This window comes from Schistocerca americana, chromosome 1 (genome assembly GCF_021461395.2).
Source record: "Schistocerca americana isolate TAMUIC-IGC-003095 chromosome 1, iqSchAmer2.1, whole genome shotgun sequence".
NCBI classification, from domain to species: domain Eukaryota; kingdom Metazoa; phylum Arthropoda; class Insecta; order Orthoptera; family Acrididae; genus Schistocerca; species Schistocerca americana.
Window position 1 is genome coordinate 997,883,367 of NC_060119.1, and position 23,810 is coordinate 997,907,176.

General features: G+C 42.6%; 1 protein-coding gene across 1 annotated transcript in view; it reads left to right on the forward strand.

The window, feature by feature from the left end:
• Positions 1-23,810, forward strand: part of LOC124548682 (neurotrimin) — a gene marked incomplete at its 3' end in the record, with an annotated part of 1,196,053 nt that overhangs the window by 14,024 nt on the left and 1,158,219 nt on the right. The window contains exon 2 of the mRNA XM_047125186.1: positions 5,535-5,576. Within this exon, the coding sequence (XP_046981142.1) occupies positions 5,535-5,576 (42 nt within the window). The remainder of the gene's footprint in view (positions 1-5,534; positions 5,577-23,810) is intronic.

Genomic DNA, 23,810 nt, shown 5'->3' on the forward strand with positions numbered 1-23,810 from the left:
AGTTGTGAAATGGTGTCTGTAGTGTGGTTCCACGCTGTCACTGATTCAGATGGTCGTCACCTTGAGCGAAACATTGTAGCTTGGAACGTAAACATGGTATGCAACTAACAAATGTCACCCACTCATGTTCAAATTAAAATGGTGGTTTCGTTAGTTCAGTTTCGCATGACCTTAAAAATGTTTCCACAAAATTTCTTCGTCCTGCCGTCATTAGTTTTCAATGGGGAGCCTCTCAAGTAGTAAAAGTTTCTTTATAACCACGCTGTACTTCGTCAATGATGAACTGCGTCACAAGTGCTTCAGTTGACTGGAGACAGGACAAACGTACGTTTTATGCTTCTTACGTTACTGAATCAAACCAAGAAGTGATGTTATTTCATAGTGAACATTTACAAAGTTTAAACAGCTGTTTTGTTCACACTGATTAGCAACATGAGTCTACAATCCTCCAGTAATTTTTATTTAGGGGCTTCACTGTTTACTCGAGGCAACGATCAGAAATGAATTGCGAGTGTATTGATTGTGATAACACTGGCCTGGTAAACAACGAGGAGCTTGTTTTTGCACAGAAATACGCTCTCATCAGACTGCGACTGACTTCCTAACCGTAAAATTATTAATTCATTCATCTTCATTACTTACACTTGGAGTGTTACAGACTTTGCTCGATGGGAACAACGACGCGGGCCCTGGAATAACGTGCGTCCTGCCGCCTGTACTTGCATCTCGCCGACATTTCTTCCTCAAAACCAAGTATTTCATGGAAAAGTCTGTTGCATAACTCGAGTTTCACACGTGAATTAAATTTAATATCACCGATATTTCAAAAGAAACGATCCAAATTCTTATAATAAGAGTTGTGAGCTGATGTTTCTGAACGCATATATGCCTAAACACATACTGACATTTATGCCTTTCAGGACAAATGAATACTGGCAATAACTCAATCGATTTCTACATAAATAGCACCTGATATAAAGTGCATTCTGTTTCAGTAAACGTATTCATCTTTTCAAGATTATTACAACAATCGTAGTTTGATCTAAGCGACTCAGGTCATTGGTCATAGCTTGTTTGACAAATGGTGTACAGAAGAGTGATGAAAATTAGGTGTACTGGTACGGTAAGGAATGGTAAGGTTTTCCACAGAATCGACGAGGAAAGGAATATAAGTATGATAGGACATGTGATAAGACATCGTAACTTCCATGGTACTAGAGGGAGCTGCAGAGGGTAAAAACCGTAGAGGAAAACAGAATATGGGATACATCCAGCAAATACCTGAGGACGTAGATAGTAAGTGCTACTCTGAGATGGGAAGGTTGGCACATTAGAGAAATTCGAGGCACGCGGCATCAAACGATTCAGAAGACTAAAAAAAGTCACGTACACTAGAAGTTCACAGGAACTCAATAACAGAAGTACGACAAACTGTGTCTTTAAGTAGTGTACTGTACTATAATTTGTAATTATCGCTTTTTTTAATGAGGAAGATTAATGCATCAATACCTTGGAATTTAAACATGTACACAAAAACCTATAATACGTTAGGTAGTACTTAGTAGCGAATATGAGTAACACATTCTAACTCTAAAAAATAGTCAGCACTAAACCTGCAGGTAGAAATAGGTACTAAAGGAAAGTGGCCTGAAAGTCTATTCTAAGGCTCTCATCTAACAGAGGGATGGAGTTGATGGACACAAATTACTCCTGCTCTCATTTTTGTCCTATCACTATTCTCATTATCAATATAACAACTAAGATTGTTCCTCGTACTTCCGAATAGTGTATAAATTTACGTTCTTCAACTGTGTTTGAGTTCTTGTACATGTAAACGTTAAAATTTCTACAGCTGCAAGTAAATAGAATGTTTTCTATTACAGCTTGTCATGTCTATGATATAAGTTGTAAAACTCACGGTTCACCCTGTTAACAGAGCTCTGGTTCACTTCCAATTTACCCCAGTCCATGTTTCACTGCCATACCTGTATATGCTGTGCTCTTAACGTTCGTTCTCAGAAATTTCTTCCTCAAATTAAAGCCAATGTTTGATACTACTAGACTCCTCTTGGCCGGGAATGTCCGCTTTCCTTGTGTTAGCGTGCTTTTTATGCCCTCCTTGATCTTTCCGTCATGGGTTATTTTGCTGCCTTCATTCTGAATACGTCCCGTCTTACGCATTCACCGCCAGCCATATATTCACACGGCTTTTTCATCATTCGTACAACTTCTACTAATCTCCCAGAATTCCCTAAGTACCCTATTGGAGATCTTATTTCTATATTATTAGTTATTTCCCAGCTTTAGAGATGTCGTAGAGAAGTGACTAAATATTTTATGTGACTTCTGTTTATTAACACCTGTTTCTTCTTATACAGTTCGGAACTGCGTGGACAGCAGTTCGTTGTTCTTCGACTTTGTTTTTTAAAATTGACGCTGGGCGAAATAAAACTTTCATAGTCACAATTTAGAATAAGTCTTGTTTACTGAGAAGTTAAATTTTTTGCTAACTAGGATAAATAGTAAACGAGGTAGATGAGAGAAGCCTAAGTGGTACCACTATTTAAATTTTGTTGTAGCCCAACAGTAAGTTAACAAAATAAGTAAATAATGCCGATCACAATAGGAGGATTTTTTTTTTTTTTTTTAGTATCTGATCCTAACAATCTAAATTCTGAGAGAAAGAGGCACACTACAGTTAATTGTCTAAACATATGCAAGGAGTACAAATTAGGAATGTGGTTTCCTAACTTGTAATAGTGAGTAAATAAGTTGTACCACCTTTAAACTGTATCTCTAAGCTTAACAATACGTACTAGTCTAAGTTTAAGAAAATGTTCAATATTTTATTTCATAGATCACAAAATGGAGGCTTACATCACAATATGGAGTAATTGCAATGGAACTTTTCACTCACATCCACTATTATGCTCATTTGGATGAATCCACATTTTGCATTTCATTTGTATGGTTTTTTCTTCCATTCCATCTTTCTCACACGACTAGCAATACCATTTCACTGTTTTACGAATGAGTTACTATGGCTGCTTCACTGATAAATCACTGGTGGGAGCTGTAAGTGTATATTTCTTCTCCTTTGCTACGGTTAATTTGTACAGGTTTCTTTATCATCTAGAAGGTTCCTTGATCTGGCGTTAATGTTCTGCTTGGAGCTTTCACCATTTCTCTTGCATACCTAGGAAGCCAACTTCTGAAAGAAGGAAATATAAAATGAATTTTGGAAAAAGACAAAAGTAGAACATAACAGATACTGAGATCAAATTTCTTTCAAAAGGAACATCAGTTACTCCCATCCTTAGACCAGCCTGGAATTTCTTTCCACACTGCTGGCGTGAGTCCTTCAGGACTGATTGCGAATATGAGGGTTTCTATTACTATTTAGGAGTCTGCACAGTGCAATGGACTGTCTCTTACTGAGCTGTATTTCTTGTCAGATGTGTTCAAATTTTCCACGACTTTTTGGGCATTCTGTGTGAGGAATGAAACCGTGTCCCGTTAGCATGTATGCCGTCCATTGCTGGATTTGATATAGTCCATTCTCAGCCGCTGCCTGACATTACGGAATAGTATATAACACTCTTGGTCTTTCACCAACTATCAATGCCATATATGCAGTCATCAATTTTCAAGCTAAAGATTCTTATGCATGGTTTTGTGATGTTCTGAAGTTTGTCCGAGTCACTTCAGCCAGTATACTGCAATCCTTCACCTAACAGTCAAGGTAATCGTGGCTATTTCAGTATCACACATAATGTCGCACAAACACTGAGGCGGTAAGAGACACCCCGATCTATCTGAGATCCATGTCTCATTGTTTCTACCCCACACCTGTTTCTGCAAAGACCTAGGCGCTGAGGCAACGTGCTGGCTGCAAAGCGTGTTAGTAGAAGTGCGAGCTGTAGTGTGTAGTGTCGTACAAAGTGGCAGTCTGAGTTTTAGGGGCCCAGTATGAACGAATTTCCATATCTACTACCAGATTCTCTCTGTAGCATCTCGAACTGCCTATATCCACACTTTTAAAGATATTACGAGCAAAAGTTACATAGTAATTATAGATTCAAGGCTGGATAATTTTTAATTTCTAATAATGGTCACAGTCCTTGTACACCTGATGTGTTTACAAGAAACACTCTGATTTACACTCTGTTCGTTCATGGTTTTCTAGCACCCACAATTTTTAGTTATCACTTTTCTGTTGACAGTTTTGAGTGATGTTACCCCACATTCTTCGTAATTTATCTCTCATTACGTAATATATGCACTTTTGAATTACAGTCGTAGCTTGGGTTCATTTTAATTTAAACGGAGTGAGTCGGAAGGAAAGGTACATGCTTTGAGGGGTGACAGTATTGGTGGCTTAACATCAAATGAACTTATGCCCTTTTCTGAACCGTTTCCTACATATAGCTGTTTGAAAATCACAGGCATCAATCGCATGTTCTTCTTCAACAGCACTCACTTACATTACATTAATTACTTTAAATTACGTCAATTACCTTGTATTACATTAGATTACTTACTCCATTAGATTAGTGTTTGTGGGATTGGCTTAAGAGCGAAGTATATAAGCGCAGAGTGGATACAAAGGAGGAATTTCTCACTCGTATTTTACATGCGTTTTCTGAAGTAAAGGACTGTACGATTTAACCCAGATCAGCAACTCAATAGCTGTAAAATTCAATGTAATTGACGATGGGCTTTCTGAACATCTTTTATGAAGAAATGTACAAAAATAAATAAATATTAAATGACAATGTTCCATTTACTATCAACTTCATGTGTCCAGCTCCCCATAGCTTTCTTCAGTATCCTCGGGAACCGTTAAGAATAGGACATATGTGCGTTTGAAGTTTTTTGTTCAGATTTACTTATACCATCCAACCTCAAAGTATGTGCCTTTCCTTCTGAATCACCCTGTAATAATCATTAATATCATGATACCGTCTAGATCCTCGCATAACACTTCCTCAAGTTCTGCACCTGCTTTGTTCGTATTGTTGTTGCTGCTTGAAGGGACCTTGTATTTCAAAGCTGCTGTTTCTTTGAAAACTTTCACCGTTGTTCGCTTACGGGATACTTTTACCTGCTCCTGTATTCTTTGATTACTCGTACATTCCGCTTGTTTCATCTATAAGATATTTTCCTTTATATTACTCGAAATATTGCGTTTGCTACTTTCATTACTCTGTTTAAAATCATTAGTAGTGTTCGTAATATAATCCCCTTCCCCATTCTTTTTGATTTAATGTCTTTATTGACCATTTATCTTGATATAAGAGTTAACAAGGATCTTTCATATAAATAAATTTTCCTTTCACGTGACCGTAGGAATATATTCCACTTATTTTATAATACTGCTCCCAGTGCACTGAGTGTTGTATTAGTATATCGAGTTATTTTACAATACTGTCCTCAGAGCACTGAGTGCCCTTTAGGTGACTAAGCTGTCAAAGTGTTGAGCATAAGGGAAAGCAACTTACAAAATTTTCACAGAACTATTCATATTCTGACAGGTTTGGTGTCATGTGGGGCCCAACTTGGAGACAACAGTAAAGGTGAATATATCTCTATCGATAGAAAATCCAGGTGGAAACTGAAGCATGTTTTTAAGACATAAGGAAAGAAGTTACCCACATAGATGTGTCCTGCTGAAAATCTGGTACGTATCATTTTCAATCGGGTAGTAATTCTTTATTGACATTTATAAACTGAAAGCATCCAAACGTTAGTATGATAATCCATACGTACAGTAGGAGTGTTCCTGATGTAAGACATGAAGGACATACATGAAAAAATGGGTAGTGGATTTACTTTTTGCAAAATCTTTTATTCTCTGTTACGTTTAGATTCTTAAGTATAATTAATTGTTGAAGCAGAAAATTTATTTATATCGCTGAGGTGATGTTTTCTTTACGACTTTGCACTTCTTTCCTTCATATATAATCTGGAATAGTCAACAGCAATCGGAATTTTTGCAATTAAATCATTCGGTGTTGCTTATATCGCCGAATTTTCTCCTATGTTTCCACGGTATGTAAGGGTATTATTTGCTTACTATTTGTTGCTGAAATATCGTATGAGAATTACCGTCCATTAAAGTAAATTTTATTGGAAGAATTGCTGTTAAAGAGAACGAAATTAGGAGAGCACAACTCCCGTAAACAAAATAACGCCCCATAAATATGGTGACAGTGCGGAAGCAGACATCACCTAGAGGCCAGCCCTTGTGTTGAAACACATCTCTCTCGAGTTTATACTGTTTTCATCCACATCTTCCTTTCTCCCACACAGCTTTCTCAGTATGTCTGTGAGTTAAGATGCAGAGGCTGTCCTAGAAACAGAGGGTCTGTAGCTTTTTTACTGACATATCAGGCATCAGTGTCTTTATATGGAAATAATCTGTTCAGTAAATGAACAGCAATTCCGTAAGACAAACGCTATTTAAAAAAAAGCTAAGAAATAAGTTTATCATAAGTGAGTGGTGAATAAAGTCTAGTTAGTAGATTCTTGGGATCTGTTTAAGTGAATGTCTAATAATGTTACATATTTGTCGTTCTTTATAGTAGGAGCGAGAAATGGTAAACAAAGTTCATTGGATTAATTGGTGTCATGAGTGCAACGAATATAAGCGAGGTATCTAGTGTATCGTCCACCTACCAAAATTTGAAGCTCTTTTCTTTGAATCCTACAAAGTCTTAACGAATACTCACATTTCATGAGCCAGTTGTCCTATTAATAACATCAATAGTGACAACAGGCGATAGGCTTGGCACCTTGCAAACTTACGGTGTGGTAGCAGCACGTCGACGACACCTTCGTCTTGTGGAGCTGTGGCGAAGGACAGTTGGATGACTTTCTAACGCAACTGAACAGTCTCCATGCCAATATGAATATACTCTGGATATGCTTGTTACGAGGGGTTATGAGAACCTGCGCTACAGCACATATTGAAAACCAACACACACTGGCCGATGCGTACACAAACTTCCAAATAATCATTCTGCACAGAAAACGGTAAGGCGCAGAAGCAAACATCTGAGCAACAGCTCCTCGGAAGCGAGATGCAACACCAGAATAGCGTCCTAAGGAGCAATGGGTACTTGACTAGTTGCGAAGCGCCACGCCGCAAGAAGAAACGTCGGGTGCGGCCTTTCTGTTACACGTACTCACCCCCAAGTGACGGAAACAATGCGCTGTGTGTTATGCGTCATGCAAACACGCCGTAAAGACTATGTACAAACCGACCAAGAAGATCAAAGAGTGTCTCAAATTGGTAATGCGGAAAACGTACCCAGTCACAGCGTCTGGAGTATACAGCATGCCGTGTACATGAAGAAAGGTCTAGGTGAGAATGACTGGATAAACCATCAATATCAGGATCATCCAACAGTATTGCAGGTTGGGAGAGGTGGAAAAATCGGCTATAGCGGAGTTTCTGCTGTATGAGGCCGACACGCAAGTTTTCGCTGTGGAGAAAATACGAAGTCCATTTGTTCATGGAAGTTATAGAAAGTCACAAACACGGTAATTAAGGGGTGATCCGTCAGTTTCCGTATCAGGTTGTTGTTGCTGCCTATTGGCAACGTAGCGCTACTCCATTGTGGGTATATTAGCACCAACTAGAAGGCAAGGGACTAGTATGACATTCACGTCTTCCAAACGTGCATGCGGTAAATGTGGAAATTTAAACCACTGCGACGTTATTACCAAATGCGTCCAAAAAAGACAAGCGTGCTGTTATTCTTTTCTCGGCTGCCGCAAGCCAGGCACCGATAGACATCCATCGGAGATTGAAGAATGTGTATGCTGCAGCATGTCTATCGAAAACCACTGCTATCGAATGGTGCACCTATTTCCGTGCTGGTCGCGATTCGACACAACACGCCCGTCGATCTGGGAGGCCTGCAGAAATTACAAGTGGGAGACACTCGAGCGCCCGCTCTGTAATTCTTATCTCTCTCCTATGTGGTTATCACGGCTTCGGCCCCTCTATAACGGCCTTGAATGGCCGACAGTTCCTGTCGGACGAGGATGTGCAACAGGCAGCACGACACAATGTTTTACCAAACGGGTATCTTGTAACTGGGTCCCCGGTGATTGCCACAGTGCTCACGGCGATTTTGCGTGATTGGCGTATCGATTCTGGATTGGACTGTCTTTGTGCTGAAGCTTTTTGATAGTACCGTATAGTTTTAAAAAGCAAGAAGAAACCCTCGAGGTAAATGGATCCTGATTTCTCATGCTGCAACGACCTGAAGTTGCAGGTAGCAAGGGGAGAACCTCAGCGGTAATGACCAGAGAAATACAGTCAGACGTTGGCGAGACAGGTACATAAATTATAATCTCTGGCCCTGGGTCCAACTGCAGTCCGCTACCGGCAATGGAAGGCGAATCTTCGACTGACGAAACGACAGAAAAATGATTAAAGAAAGTACGGGGAGATGGCGATACGGAAGCCACCTGCCAACACTCAAAGGAAGAAAATAATCTTTAAACATATTCATTTATTTACCTAAGAGTACAAACTTTATGTTACAAAGACAACCAATACCTTATCGCCACAGATGCCATGTTGAAGACAATAAGTACGAATCATTAAGTTCAGGTGAATGCCGCAAATAAGCTACCAACATTTTAGAAGAAGCGCCTCTATAATAGAACGGAATTCCTTTTTTAAATCAAAGTCAAATCTCTTAAACTCTGTAAGTTCTAGAAAATTCCACTACAGGCACTTCTTAAATTAAACAACGGTTTTACAAGATGAATAAGCTGTCAAACGCACAAGATAAAAGAATATGGGACCATTAAAATTACGAAAAAGGGCACTGACAAATCATCAGGCGTTACCTCTCACTTAAAGGAGCAACAAAATTCAAGGCAAGTGAAATGACTGAAACATATGAATTGGGCTACCGTTTGACCCACAAATACTAGTGGTTAACAGAGCAGAATTTACTTATCGATACACTAGTCTAGGACCTTCTGTACCTCAGCTGGCAGTGAACAACATTAAGAAAGCCACAAACCCAGGAAGTAGTGCAGGTAGTGATCAACAACGTTAACAGGTAATGGAAAAATTTAAAACCCTTAATGCTAGTAAACATAGTCACCAATAGCACTGGTAAACAAATATTTTGCATACATAACATGATAGAATGTAAGCCCTCTTACACTCGAGTAAATGCCTGACTCGGGCACATCCATATTACCGTGATGCTAAAGCACCAAACAAGGGCTAGCAGTCCAAGCCAAATCAGCACAATGCACTAACATCAAACGAAGTTCAGTAACAAAGCACAAGGGTTTCAACGGCCCGCGGCGGACATTTAACTGCATTGTGCTCAATGTTGTTCCAGTGTCGGGCGAGGAAAATAAAGGGTGCAACCGGAGGCAGCAGGAAGCAAGTCAATTCTAACTCTAGAGTATGCTCGGCTCCTCACAGACAGAGAAGCGCTGACTCTGCAGTGGACATAGGAACGCTACCCAAGGTAAACACGCCCAATGAAAATTTTGTGAGCGGAAGTCCATGGCCATCAAGATCAGGTTGCGATCCACCAAGGTCCCTCAGAGGACAGATCTCAGTGTGACCCGTACGCACGCTTAAATATCACTGGAGGCGCCGCGGAGGTACCATCTCATGAGACACCAGAGAAACCGCGGCTAAGCAACGAAACACACAGCATGGCTATCGATACGAGCGTGGCTCAAATACGTCAAGTGCCCACGAAAGCCTCTACAATGTTGTAGAGAGAGCAATGTTGCAGTTCTGTTTATGGGAGAAAATCTGCTACGGAAATTGTTTCGAAGCGTCTTTCTCTTCTGGATGGTTCAAATGGTTCAAATGGCTCGAAGCACATCAGTCCCCTAGACGTAGAACTACTTAAACATAACTAACCTAAGGACATCACACACATCCATGCCTGTGGCAGGATTCGAACCTGCGACTGTAGCAGCAGCGCGGTTCCGGACTGAAGCGCCTAGAACGCTCGGCCACAGCGGCCGGCTTTTCCGGATGTCAACAAATACTATTTCTCAGTCAGAGAGTCTTTAGGGAATGATAATATCGTTAATACTGTGGTAGTGGCTTTATGGAAAATCTGAGGAAACATCACATTCATAAACTGATGAGTCACATAAATGCCTGAACAACCCCCTTTTGCAGCACGGACCACTGCGACATGTGTAGAAAGAGAGCAGGAGAGGTTCTGGAATGTACCGACAGGGATGTGGAGCCAAGCCAGATCCAGTGGCGTTGCCAGCTCTGATACATTTCTCCGTTGAGGGTTCATGATGCGAACAGAGCGATCAAAGTGGTCACATAGATTCTCGAGTGGAGTTAAATCACGGTGCTCTTCCAAATACTCCCATATACGAGGTGCATTCAAGTTCTAAGGCCTCCGATTTTTTTTCTCCGGATTGGAAAGAGATAGAAACATGCACATTGTTTTAAAATGAGGCCGCGTTCATTGTCAATACGTCCCAGAGATGGCAGCACCATACGGCAGATGGAATTTTACCGCCAGCGGCGAGAATGAGAACTGTTTTAAATACTTAAAATGGCGATGTTTTCCTTACTTGAACAGTGTGCAATCATTCGTTTTCTGAATTTGCGTGGTGTGAAACCAATTGAAATTCATCGACAGTTGAAGGAGACATGTGGTGATGGAGTTATGGATGTGTCTGCGTTCGTGGGTGCGACAGTTTAATGAAGGCAGAACATCGTGTGACAACAAACCGAAACAACCTCGGGCTCACACAAGCCGGTCTAATTCAAATGGCTCTGAGCACTATGGGACTTAACATCTATGGTCATCAGTCCCCTAGAACTTAAACTACTTAAACCTAACTAACTTAAGGACATAACACAACACCCAGCCATCACGAGGCAGAGAAAATCCCTGACCCCGCCGGGAATCGAACCCGGGAACCCGGGCGTGGGAAGCGAGAACGCTACCGCATGACCACGAGATGCGGGCACACGCCGGTCTGACGACATGGTCGAGAAAGTGGAGAGAATTGTTTTGGGGGATCGCCGAATGACTGTTGAACAGATAGCCTCCAGAGTTGGCATTTCTGTGTGTTCTGTGCACACAATCCTACATGACGACCTGTAAATGCGAAAAGTGTCATCCAGGTGGGTGCCACGAATGCTGACGGACGACCACATGGATGCCCGTGTGGCATGTTGCCAAGCAATGTTGACGCACAACGACAGCATGAATGGGACTTTCTTTTCGTCGGTTGTGACAATGGATGAGACGTGGATGCCATTTTTCAATCCAGAAACAAAGCGCCAGTCAGGTGGGTGCCACGAACGCTGACGGACGACCACATGGCTGCCCGTGTGACATGTTGCCAAGCAATGTTGACGCGCAACGACAGCATGAATGGGACTTCCTTTTTGTCGGTTGTGACAATGGATGAGACGTGGATGCCATTTTTCAATCCAGAAACAAAGCGCCAGTCAGCTCAATGGAAGAACACTGATTCACCGCCACCAAAAAAATTTCGGGTAACCGCCAGTGCTGAAAAAATGATGGTGTCCATGTTCTGGGACAGCGAGGGCGTAATCCTTACCCATTGCGTTCCAAAGGTCACTACGGTAACAGGTGGATCCTACGAAAATGTTTTGAAGAACAAATTCCTTCCTGTATTGCAACAAAAACGTCCGGGAAGGGCTGCGCGTGTGCTGTCTCACCAAGCCAAAGCACCCGCACATCGAGCTAACGTTATGCAACAGTTTCTTCGTGATAACTACTTTGAAGTGATTCCTCATGCTCCCTACTCACCTGACCTGGCTCCTAGTGACTTTTGGCTTTTTCCAACAATGAAAGACACTCTCCGTGGCCGCACATTCACCAGCCGTGCTGCTATTGCCTCAGCGATTTTCCAGTGGTCAAAACAGAATCCTAAAGAAGCCTTCGCCGCTGCCATGGAATCATGGCGTCAGCGTTGTGAAAAATGTGTACGTCTGCAGGGCGATTACGTCGAGAAGTAACGCCAGTTTCATCGATTTCGGGTGAGCAGTTAATTAGAAAAAAAATCGGAGGCCTTAGAACTTGAATGCACCTCGTACTGCAAGCCATGTAACACGTTGCATTGTAATACTGGTATAGGCCACCATGCCGAGGATAAAGAAACTACTTTTAGTGGTGGGGGCATGGTCCCTCAGCATAGATGCACACTCCATCTGGAACCGTACTTCAGTTAGTGAAAAAAGATAAATCAGTCAATCGAAACTTGTGCTTGTTACGGTAGATCTAGATTTCTGTCACTGACGGACCATCTTCAATGCAGTATATAAAGTTAACACTTTTCATTGTTATTTTGCGAAGTCTCTCTTGGATTATACACGTCAAGGTTTCGAACTGCACTCATTGTTGACGTGCATAGTCCAAGAGCGACAATTCTGAATAACGGCTGAAATGTGTTAGCTGTAACTGCTGCTTTGACTGCTTTGAAGATGGTCACTCCAAGACCGAAATCTCGATCCGTTACAATAAACACAAGCTACGACTTAATAAGTCACAGCTGCAAAATACTAACGCGAATTCTTTACAGACGAATGGAAAAACTGGTAGAAGCCGACCTCTGGGAAGATCAGTTTGGACTCCGTAGAAACATTGGAACACGTGAGGCAATACTGACCCTACGACTAATCTTAGAAGAAAGATTAAGGAAAGGCAGACCTACGTTTCTAGCATTTGTAGACTTAGAGAAAGCTTTTGACAATGTTGACTGGAATATTCTCTTTCAAATTCTAAAGGTAGCAGGGGTAAAATACAGGGAGCGAAAGGCTATTTACAATTTGTACAGAAACCAGATGGCAGTTACAAGAGTCGAGGGGCATGAAAGGGAAGCAGTGTTTGGGAAGAGAATGAGACAGAGTTGTAGCCTGTCCCCGATGTTATTCAATCTGTGCATTGAGCAAGCAGTGAAGGAAACAAAAGAAAAATTCGGAGTAGGTATTAACATCCATGGAGAAGAAATAAAACTTTGAGGTTTGCCGATGACATTGTAATTCTGTCAGGGACAGCAAAGGACTTGGAAGAGCAGTTGAACGGAATGGACAGTGTCTTGAAAGGAGGATATAAGATGAACATCAACAAAAGCAAAACGAGGATAATGGAATGTAGTCGAGTTAACTCGGGTGATGCTGAGGGAATTAGATTAGGAAATGAGACACTTAAAGTAGTAAAAGAGTTTTGCTATTTGGGGAGCAAAATAACTGATGATGGTCGAAGTAGAGAGGATATAAAATGTAGACTGGCAATGGCAAGGAAAGCGTTTCTGAAGAAGAGAAATTTGTTAACATCGAGTACAGATTTGTCAGGAAGTCGTTTTTGAAAGTATTTGTATTGAGTGTAGCCATGTATGGAAGTGAAACATGGACGATAAATAGTTTGGACAAGAAGAGAATAGAAGCATTCGAAATGTGGTGTACAGAAGAATGCTGAAGATTAGATGGGTGGATCACATAACGAATGAGGAGGCACTGAATAGGGTTGGGAAGAAGAGAAGTTTGTGGCACAACTTGATTAGAATAAGTGTTCGGTTGGTAGGACATGTTCTGAGGCATCGGGGGATCACCAATTTAGTATTGGAGGGCAGCGTGGAGGGTAAAAATCGTAGAGGGAGACCAAGAGATGAATACACTAAGCAGATTCAGAAGGATGTAGGTTGCAGTAAGTACTGGAAGATGAAGAAGCTTGCACAGGATAGAGTAGCATGGAGAGCTTCATCAAACAAGTCTCAGGACTGAAGACCACAACAACAACAGCAACTGATTACTGTATTTTCTTTTAGAAATTGAGGTGTATACTTTTGCTGAAGCATTGTGCGTTCCAGAATGACAAGATGCTACACGAAAATTTGCTTTCCAACGTTTCACGCCGAACACGTCAACGGCCATCTGTCCGAAGGAGCACGAAAAGTGATTCATCCGAAAAGACAGCTGACGCCACTCACTGGACGTGCAGTTGAGGTACTGTCATGGGAATTCCAGCCTTCGTCGCCAATCTCGTAACAGCAGTCAGCATGGGTGCATGAACCATACGCTTGGTGAGTACGCAGCAAGGTTCGCGGAAAGGTCATCGAGGAGTCACTGTTGGTATATCTTGCACAGGACGATGCGCAGTGAACAGTTTTCGTCCATAGCGCTGGGAAAGTTCATTCGTTTGTTCAGTGGTGGAGGCCTACAGTTCCTGAAACCTTTCGGCCGGTCGGGGATGACAGAATGGAGGAGCATGACCTGCAATCTTTCTCAAACGATTTTACAGAAACTATTTGCTAAAAAAATTATTTTTGCTTTACTTACAGCTTTATATGTAAGATCCATAATGGCGCGCCCATCATTTCGTTATTACGTGTAAATAAAGACACTACGCGATGTTCGAAAAACTTCGTAAAGAGTAACAGAGGTCGCTATGATATTGCTGTTTACGCATATTAAATCATACGTGGGAGTGAAATTTAGCTAACATATTGAATTTGTCTTTAGACTTGACTGGAGGACTCTACCTGTCACCAATCTAGAGAAAATTGATCGGACGCAGCAGACTCATTTGCGAACGCGTAGCGCCAACATTCCTCATATTTCATAAATGGTTTGAGATATCGAAATGAGATTTTGGGAAATTATAGCACGCAAAGAGGAAAGTATTTTGAGATAGGTTTATTACAGACGTTTTCAATGAAAGAATGTAATTTTTAAATGCCATCGATAGCTGGCGAAACTAGAAAAGCTATGGGTTTTGGAACAAGATTAATGCTGATATAACACATTTGTTTTTTACCGAGAATTTGGTTTTTCATATGCTGGTCACCTTAATTTTCATCGGTTCCTCACCTAATAAACTTAACAAACCACTTTTTTGAGAAATCTTTTGCAAATGCGTCTGCGCAACATGTTAGTGAGGTGAGACTCTGTAAGCTCCGCTTTGTTTTGCCAAAAGAAACAAATTTTAGTATGGTAACCAGAAAATGTGGAGATTTTACTCAAAATTCGCCACTCAAGATGTTTCTCTGTAAGTTAGAAATGGTTAACAAGCCAGGCGAAAATAAATCGCTGCATATTTGCCGAATTATTTGTTGAGAGTAACCAAAGCAGACGTGACAGTAGATCTTTGTGAGTGGCCACCAAGCTAGTGTGAGCGTGGAAGGCCCCCATTTAATATTTACAGAAAATAATGGAGTAGGCTTCAGTTTAGCATGACACTTCCCCTCGGCATTTCCCTTACAGGACCTACACGTAACATCTACCACTACCGATCTCCCCACGCGTGTCTGACGTGAGCGCATATAGCGGCCATGGCATTCTGTGTACACTATAGCCCCTTGGTTCATCTCGGCAGTCAGTTTGCTGAAGAGGTGCTTGCCTATTCGCCAGTATACAACTTTGCAGCTGTCATTCACCTCTCTCATCTACGGCTCATGGTGCAACACAGTTGCCTTAACACCGGTTTAGATACACTATGTGATCAAAAGTATCAGGACACTTGGCTGAAAATCACTAACAAATTCGTGGCACCCTCCATCGGTAATGCTTGGTAATGCTGGAATTCAGTATGGTGTTGACCCACCCTTAGCCTGGATATCATCTTCCACTCTCTCAATCTCTCGTTCAATCTGGTGCTGGAAGTCGACATAAAAGTTTTCTGGGTATGGTACCGCGTCATAATATATAAAACTACTGCTGGTGGAGAAAAACCAACGTTTCGGCCACGGTTGCAGTGACCTTCTTCTGGATCCGACCATTAGACCCAGAAGAAGGCAGCTGCAACCGTGGCCGAAACGTTGGTTTTTCTCCACCAGCAGTAGTTTTATATATTATGACGCGGTACAATTGACAGGAATGGGGGAAAGAAATACAGTAGAAGAAGAATGGGTAGCTCTGAGGGATGAAGTGGTGAAGGCAGCAGACGATCAAGTAGGTAAAAAGACGAGGGCTAATAGAAATCCTTGGGTAACAGAAGAAATATTGAATTTAATTGATGAAAGGAGAAAATATAAAAATGCAGTAAATGAAGTAGGCAAAAAGGAATACAAACGTCTCAAAAATGATGTCGACAGGAAGTGCAAAATGGCTAAGCAGGGATGGCTACAGGAAAAATGTAAGGATGTAGAGGCTTGTCTCACTAGGGGTAAGATAGACACTGCCTACAGGAAATTTAAAGAGACCTTTGGAGAGAAGAGAACCACTTTTATGAATATCAAGAGCTCAGATGGCAACCCAGTTATAAGCAAAGAAGGGAAGGCAGAAAGGTAGGAGGAGTATATAGAGGGTTTATTCAAGGGCGATGTACTTGAGGACAATATTATGGAAATGGAAGAGGATGTAGATGAAGACGGAGATAAGATACTGCGTGTAGAGTTTGACAGAGCACTGAAAGACCTGAGTCGAAACAAGGCCCCGGGAGTAGACAACATTCCATTAGAACTACTGATGGCCTCGGGAGAGCCAGTAATGACAAAACTCTACCATCTGGTGAGTACGATGTATGAGACAGGCGAAATACCCTCAGACTTCAAGAAGAATATAATAATTCCAATCCCAAAGAAAGCAGGTGTTGACAGATGTGAAAATTACCGAACTATCAGTTTAATAAGTCACAGCTGCAAAATACTAACGCGAATTCTTTACAGACGAATGGAAAAACTGGTAGAAGCGGACCTCGGGGACGATCAGTTTGGATTTCGTAGAAATGTTGGAACACGTGAGGCAATACCAACCTTACGACTTATCTTAGAAGAAAGATTAAGAAAAGGCAAACCTACGTTTCTAGCATTTGTAGACTTAGAGAAAGCTTTTGACAATGTTAACTGGAATACTCTCTTTCAATTCTGAAGGTGGCAGGGGTAAAATACAGGGAGCGAAAGGCTATTTGCAATTTGTACAGAAACCAGATGGCAGTTATAAGAGTCGAGGGGCATGAAAGGGAAGCAGTGGTTGGGAAAGGAGTGAGACAGGGTTTTAGCCTCTCCCCTATGTTATTCAATCTGTATATTGAGCAAGCAGTAAAGGAAACAAAAGAAAAATTCGGAGTAGGTATTAAATTCATGGAGAAGAAATAAAAATGTTGAGGTTCGCTGATGACATTGTAATTCTGTCAGGGACAGCAAAGGACTTGGAAGAGCAGTTGAACGGAATGGACAGTGTCTTGAAAGGAGGATATAAGATGAACATCAACAAAAGCAAAACGACGATAATGGAATGTAGTCAAATTAAGTCGGTTGATGCTGAGGGAATTAGATTAGGAAATGAGACACTTAAAGTAGTAAAGGAGTTTTGCTATTTAGGAAGTAAAATGACTGATGATGGTCGAAGTAGAGAGGATATAAAATGTAGACTGGCAATGGCAAGGAAAGCGTTTCTGAAGAAGAGAAATTTGTTAATATCGAGTATAGATTTAAGTGTCAGGAAGTCGTTCCTGAAAGTATTTGTATGGAGTGTAGCCATATATGGAAGTGAAACATGGACGATAACTAGTTTGGACAAGAAGAGAATAGAAGTTTTCGAAATGTGGTGCTACAGAAGAAAGCTGAAGATAAGGTGGGTAGATCACGTAACTAATGAGGAGGTATTGAGTAGGATTGGGGAGAAGAGAAGTTTGTGGCACAACTTGACTAGAAGTAGGGATCGGTTGGTAGGACATGTTTTGAGGCATCAAGGGATCACAAATTTAGCATTGGAGGGCACCGTGGAGGGTAAAAATCGTAGAGGGAGACCAAGAGATGAATACACTAAGCAGATTCAGAAGGATGTAGGTTGCAGTAGGTACTGGGAGATGAAGAAGCTTGCACAGGATAGAGTAGCATGGAGAGCTGCATCAAACCAGTCTCAGGACTGAAGACCACAACAACAACAACACCATACCCAGAAAACTTTTATGTCCACTGACTCTGACCGCCGAAGTCTATGCAGTTATAGTTGCTGGAAGATTTCTTGAGGAATGGCAGAAGAGGTATCGATGTCGGTCGGTGAGGCCCGGCTTGAAGTCGGCGTTCCAAAGCATCCCAAAGGATTCAGGTCAGGACTCTGTGCAGGCCAGTCCATTACACGGATGATATTGTCGTGTAATCACTCCTGCATAGGCCGTGTATTATGAACACGTAATCGATCGTAGTGAAAGATGCAGTCGCCATCCCCGAATTGCTCTTTAACAGTGACAAGCAAGAAGGCACTTCAAACATCAGTGTAGGCCTGTGCTGTGATAGTGCCACGCAAACAAGGGGTGCAAGCCCCCTCCATGAAAAACATGACCACACCATAACACCACCGCCTCCGAATTTTAATTTTGGCATTACACACACTGGCAGATAATGTTCAACAGGCATTCGCCATACTTACACCCAGCCATCAGATCGTCACATTGTGTACCGTGATTCGTCACTCCACACAACGCTTTTCCACTGTTCAATCGTCCAACATTTACGTCCCTTCCACTAAGCGAGGCTTCGTTTGGCATTTACCTGCGCCATGTGTGGCTTATGAGAAGCCGCTCGACCATGTGATCCAAATTTTCTCAGTCGGCCTGTACGCTTTTGTGCAGTACGTATCCCTTCACATTTCCATTTCACTATCACATCAGAAACAGTGGACCTAGGAGTGTATAGGAGTGTGGAAATCTCTCGTACTGACGTACGACACATGTGACACCCAGTCACCTGACCACGTTCGAAGTTCGTGAAATCCGCGGAGCGCCCCATTCTGCTCTCTCACGATATCTAATGACTACAGAGGTTGCTTATATGGAGTGCCTGGCAGTAGGTGGCAGCACAATGCCCCTAATATGAAAAACTATGATTTCTGGGGGGAGGGGGAGGGGAGGGAGAGTTGTTCGGATACTTTTGATCACATAGTGTAGCACCATTTTGCCACCCACAGTATACATGGTATTTATAAATTATTTATATAAAAGCAACCTTTGAATCTCAAAAAGATGAACAACTTACATAAACGTTTGATACAGCCCAGAATGCAGTTTATTTTCAAGTTTTATTTACAAGTGTTCAATGTGGCTACCTTTTGTAACATGACCAATGTCCCACCTGTAATCAGTTTCCTGCCAAATCCTACGAAGCAGGTCGTGATGTATGACGGGCCGGCCGGGGTGGCCGAGCGGTTCTAGGCGCTACAGACTGGAACCGCGCGACCGCTACGGTCGCAGGTTCGAATCCTGCCTCGGGCATGGACGTGTGTGATGTCCTTAGGTTAGTTAGGTTTAAGTAGTTTTAAGTTCTAAGGGACTGATGACCTAAGAAGTTAAGTCCCATAGTGCTCAGAGCCATTTCAACCATGTATGACGGCAACTGCTTGTGTTATATGCTATACCAGCTTGTCGACGTTCCCCGGAAGTGAACTAACAAACACTCTGTGTTCTGGTGTAACCACTGACGTTAAATCAGGTGATCGCGGAGGTCAGGATATTGTTCCACGACGTCCAATCCACGATGGTACATTCCTATGGATAAAAGCAACAGCTTCACGATAATATTGTGCTGGTGCGCTGGAAAATAAATTCTGCTCCCAAATCCTGTTGTAACTGAGGCTTTAGATAATGTTCAAGCAAGCATTTGTTGATGTAAATCTCCTGAACTTGTTGAGTTTTACAGTTTTACATCCATAAATGCTTGAACATTATCTAAAGCCTCAGTTAGAACAGGATTTGGGAGCAGAATTTATTTTCCAGAGACTGCTGGCCGACCTTGACGCGGCGTCCTATGTGATACAGAGCCACGTTCGATGAAACGATTGTACCAGTTAATAACAGTTTGTCTTTGAGGTAGTGGCTTGCGATATTTAGTCCTCAATTCTCTCTGATCTGTTATGGCGGATATGGACTCATGAAACCACAAACAAAACTGCAAACACTCTACACCGTTGAACCATGATGTCGGAATAACTCATTGGGGCATGCCACCTAGCGTGATCATCGGGAACTAACAGTGTTATGCGAGAATAAGACATGAAAATATCTTGCTGTATCAGATATTTCTGTTGGTTACTTACCCCTTTCACCATGAAAGGTTGCCTTTGATAACAACACTACTGGCCATTAGAATTGCTACAGACGCGAAATTTAACCGACAGGAAGAAGATGCTGTGATATGCAAATGATTAGCTTTTCAGAGCATTCACACAAGGTTGGCGGCGGTGGTGACACCTGCAACGTGCTGACATGAGGAAAGTTTCCAACCGATTTCTCATACACAAACAGCAGCTGAGCGGTGTTGCCTGGTGACAAGTTGTTGTGATGCCTCGTTAAGGAGGAGAAATGCGTACCATCACGTTTCCGACTTTGATAAAGGTCGGATTGTAGCCTATCGGCATTGTGGTTTATCGTACCGCGACATTGCTGCTCGCGTTTGTCGAAATGCAATGACTGTTAGCAGAATATGGAATCGGTGGGTTGAGGAGGGTAATATGGAACGCCGTGCTGGATCCCAATGGCCTCGTATCGCTAGCAGTCGAGATGACAGGCATCTTATCCGCGTGGCTGTAGCGGATCGTGCAGCCGCATCTGGATCCCTGAGTCAACAGATGGGGACGTTTGCAAGACAACAACCATCTGCACTAACAGTTCGACGACGTTTGGAGCAGCACGGACTATCAGCTCGGCAACCATAGCTGCGGTTACCCTTCACAGTGCATCATAGACAGGAGCGCCTGCGATGGTGGACTCAACGAGAACTTGGATGCGCGAATGGAAGAACGTCATGTTTTCGGATGAATCCAGGTTCTGTTTACAGCATCATGATGGTCGCATCCGTGATTGGCGACATCGCGGTGAACGCACATTGGAAGCGTGTATTCGTCATCGCCATACTGGCGTATCACCCGGCGTGATGGTAGGGGGTGCCATTGGTTATACGTCTCGGTCACCTCTTGTTCGCAGTGACGACACTTTGAACAGTGGACGTTACATTTCAGATGTGTTACGACCCGTGGCTCTACCTTTCATTCGATCCCTGCGAAACCCTACATTTCAGCAGGATAATGCACGACCGCATGTTGCAGGTCCTGTATGGGCCTTTCTGGATACAGAAAATGTTCGACTGCTGCCCTGGCCAGCACATTCTCCAGATCTCTCACCAATCGAAAACGTCTGGTCAATGGTGGCCGAGCAACTGGCTCGTCACAATACGGCAGCCACTACTCTTGATGAACTGTGGCATCGTGTTGAGGCTCCATGGGCAGCTGTACCTGTACACGCCATCCAAACTCTGTTTGACTCAATGCCCAGGCGTATCAAGGCCGTTATTACGGCCAGAGGTGGGTTTTCTGGGTACTGATTTCACAGGTTCTATGCACCCAAATTGCGTGAAAATGTAATCAGATGTCAGTTCTAGTGTAATATATTTGTCCATTGTATACCCGTTAATCATCTGCATTTATTCTTGGTGTAGCAATTTTAATGGCCAGTAGTGTAATTTCATGATTTATCATACAAAAATACCAGTTCGAATGGATCGTCTCACTTCCACGGGCACGTAACTGTGGAGAGTTAAACCTGAACTGCAGACTGATGAGAATTCTGTGCTCTGGTAACAGCTAAGCTCTTGGCGGCGCTCATCTAGTGACGATTCATGTTCCACGCTTTGCATTCATAGTTCAGGGCGTCAGACGCGGTGACTGCTGCCCACGTATCCATTTTGTCAATTAGCAGCCAAGTACTGGCTGACAGTCAGCTGAATGTACTGCGGCGCAGCCGCGACTACATCAGACGGAAAAGCGCTCTCTAGTAAACTGAGAAGCCACTGAACTGGAGAGCTGCTGCATGATATCGCAATGGCCGTACAGCTCGAAATTTCTGCACACTGACATGTTGCCAATAACTGTTCAAAGGTTGCCGGACTGATTAGGTGGCTGCAAACAAACTTGAGCTTACATTTTAGTGCGTAGTGAATTGTGGTTGGTTCTGAGCACTATGGGACTCAACTGCTGAGGTCATTAGTCCCCTAGAACTTAGAACTAGTTAAACCTAACTAACCTAAGGACATCACAAACATCCATGCCCGAGGCAGGATTCGAACCTGCGACCGTAGCGGTCTTGCGGTTCCAGACTGCAGCGCCTTTAACCGCACGGCCACTTCGGCTGGCCGTAGTGAATTGTCAGGTACTGTTAGCTGCGCTCCTTGCAACACTTAAAAAATATAACGATGCTACCACGTTTCTCAATTGCAACGCAGAGAAAGATACAGATGACTGAAATGAACTTTATAGATTACGTATAATTCACAAACTTCGCTCGTAAAATAACTATATATGATCACTGTCTTAACGAATACAGGATTTTATAGAACCAGTAGACGCTCGAACAGTACATTGTGGCATGGAATATTATTCTGGTGAGTTTACCTCCACACAGTATCTAGTAATGTCAGAACGCAAAATGTAAACTGTCAGTGCGGGAGTTCTATGATGAAAGTGTTCCACATATTCAATAAACAATACCCCAGATATTTTCGGTACGTGCTTGTCAGGAGAGCGGATAAGCCAGTAGTTCAAAGAGGGGTTTATATTTGCCGTGCTATTCGCTGAGAGCTAGAGAATATAACTTTTTACTGTCGCGATTATTTCACTTAATGTTAACATAAATTATATAGTGAATTATCACCATCCATTATGAGGTAACGGTTGTTATACCTATCATTGGTGACAGGTATAATTCAATCACCCGCTGAGGGCAACATCAGAAGATAATAGAATTGGACACTACAGTGAAGTTCCTGCTAGAGTCATCTAGTAACAAATTTATTTATCTTTCATCGTCCAAGGGACATCCAACAATGATACATGAATCTGCAAGGCAATACAATGCGAATAAATAGCTTAAAATATGCAACACACAGAATCCACAACACGCTTTATGAGAACAGGCCAGGTGGCCTATGAGAACAGGACAGATGGTCGGCATTAGTCTTGATTAGGAAGCCATCCCTACATTTGCCTCAGTGATTCAGAAAAACGACGGAAAAGCCATATTAGGATGCCGAACGGAGGAAATCCACCCCCTCCCTCCCGAATATGAGATCATTGTCTTAACAGCAGCACTGACTCTTTCGTTTGGTCCTTATTGAACTATTTTTTTGATTGACATTCATACACAGTTTGTTTCAGGTAACACAATAAGGACACAAGTCGATTCCCAAGGCTGACTAACGACTATACTGTGCTCCTCACTCCACTTGAAAAAACGGAGTCAACAACAACACCACATGCTGCCCCCCCCCCCCCCCCCCCGCCCCTTTCCACACCGCACCTTCCCGTGGACAAGTTCTGCATTTGACTGAACTGCTTGGTGGCTCAGTCGTTATGTGCCTGACTACATATCCTAAGATCTGGGTCTCACTCCTAGGGTTTCTGCGTATTTTCCATTTACTTCACCTATCGCAATATTAATGTGAAAAATGTTGAGCTGCAGTGTGGTTCGACACCTGTGTTCAACTTTAGGTTCCCTTGCAACTGGCAGTGTAATCAAGTTCAAACGTCGGTGAAACAAAAGGACATATCACATCCAATAGAAACATGCCAAGCAAAGCCCTATGCAACATCCGGGTTGATGACAGGTTTACCTTGGTCCTACTTCAGCGATGGCCTTCTCATACGCGTTGTAGAGGCGTTTATAGTTAATGTCATGTTTGCTACGAGTCCACATTGGAGCAAATTGTGGTGTCACCGCCAGACATCACACTTGCTAGGTGGTAGCCTTTAAATCGGCCGCGGTCCGTTAGTATACGTCGGACCCGCGTGTCGCCACTATCAGTGATTGCAGACCGAGCGCCGC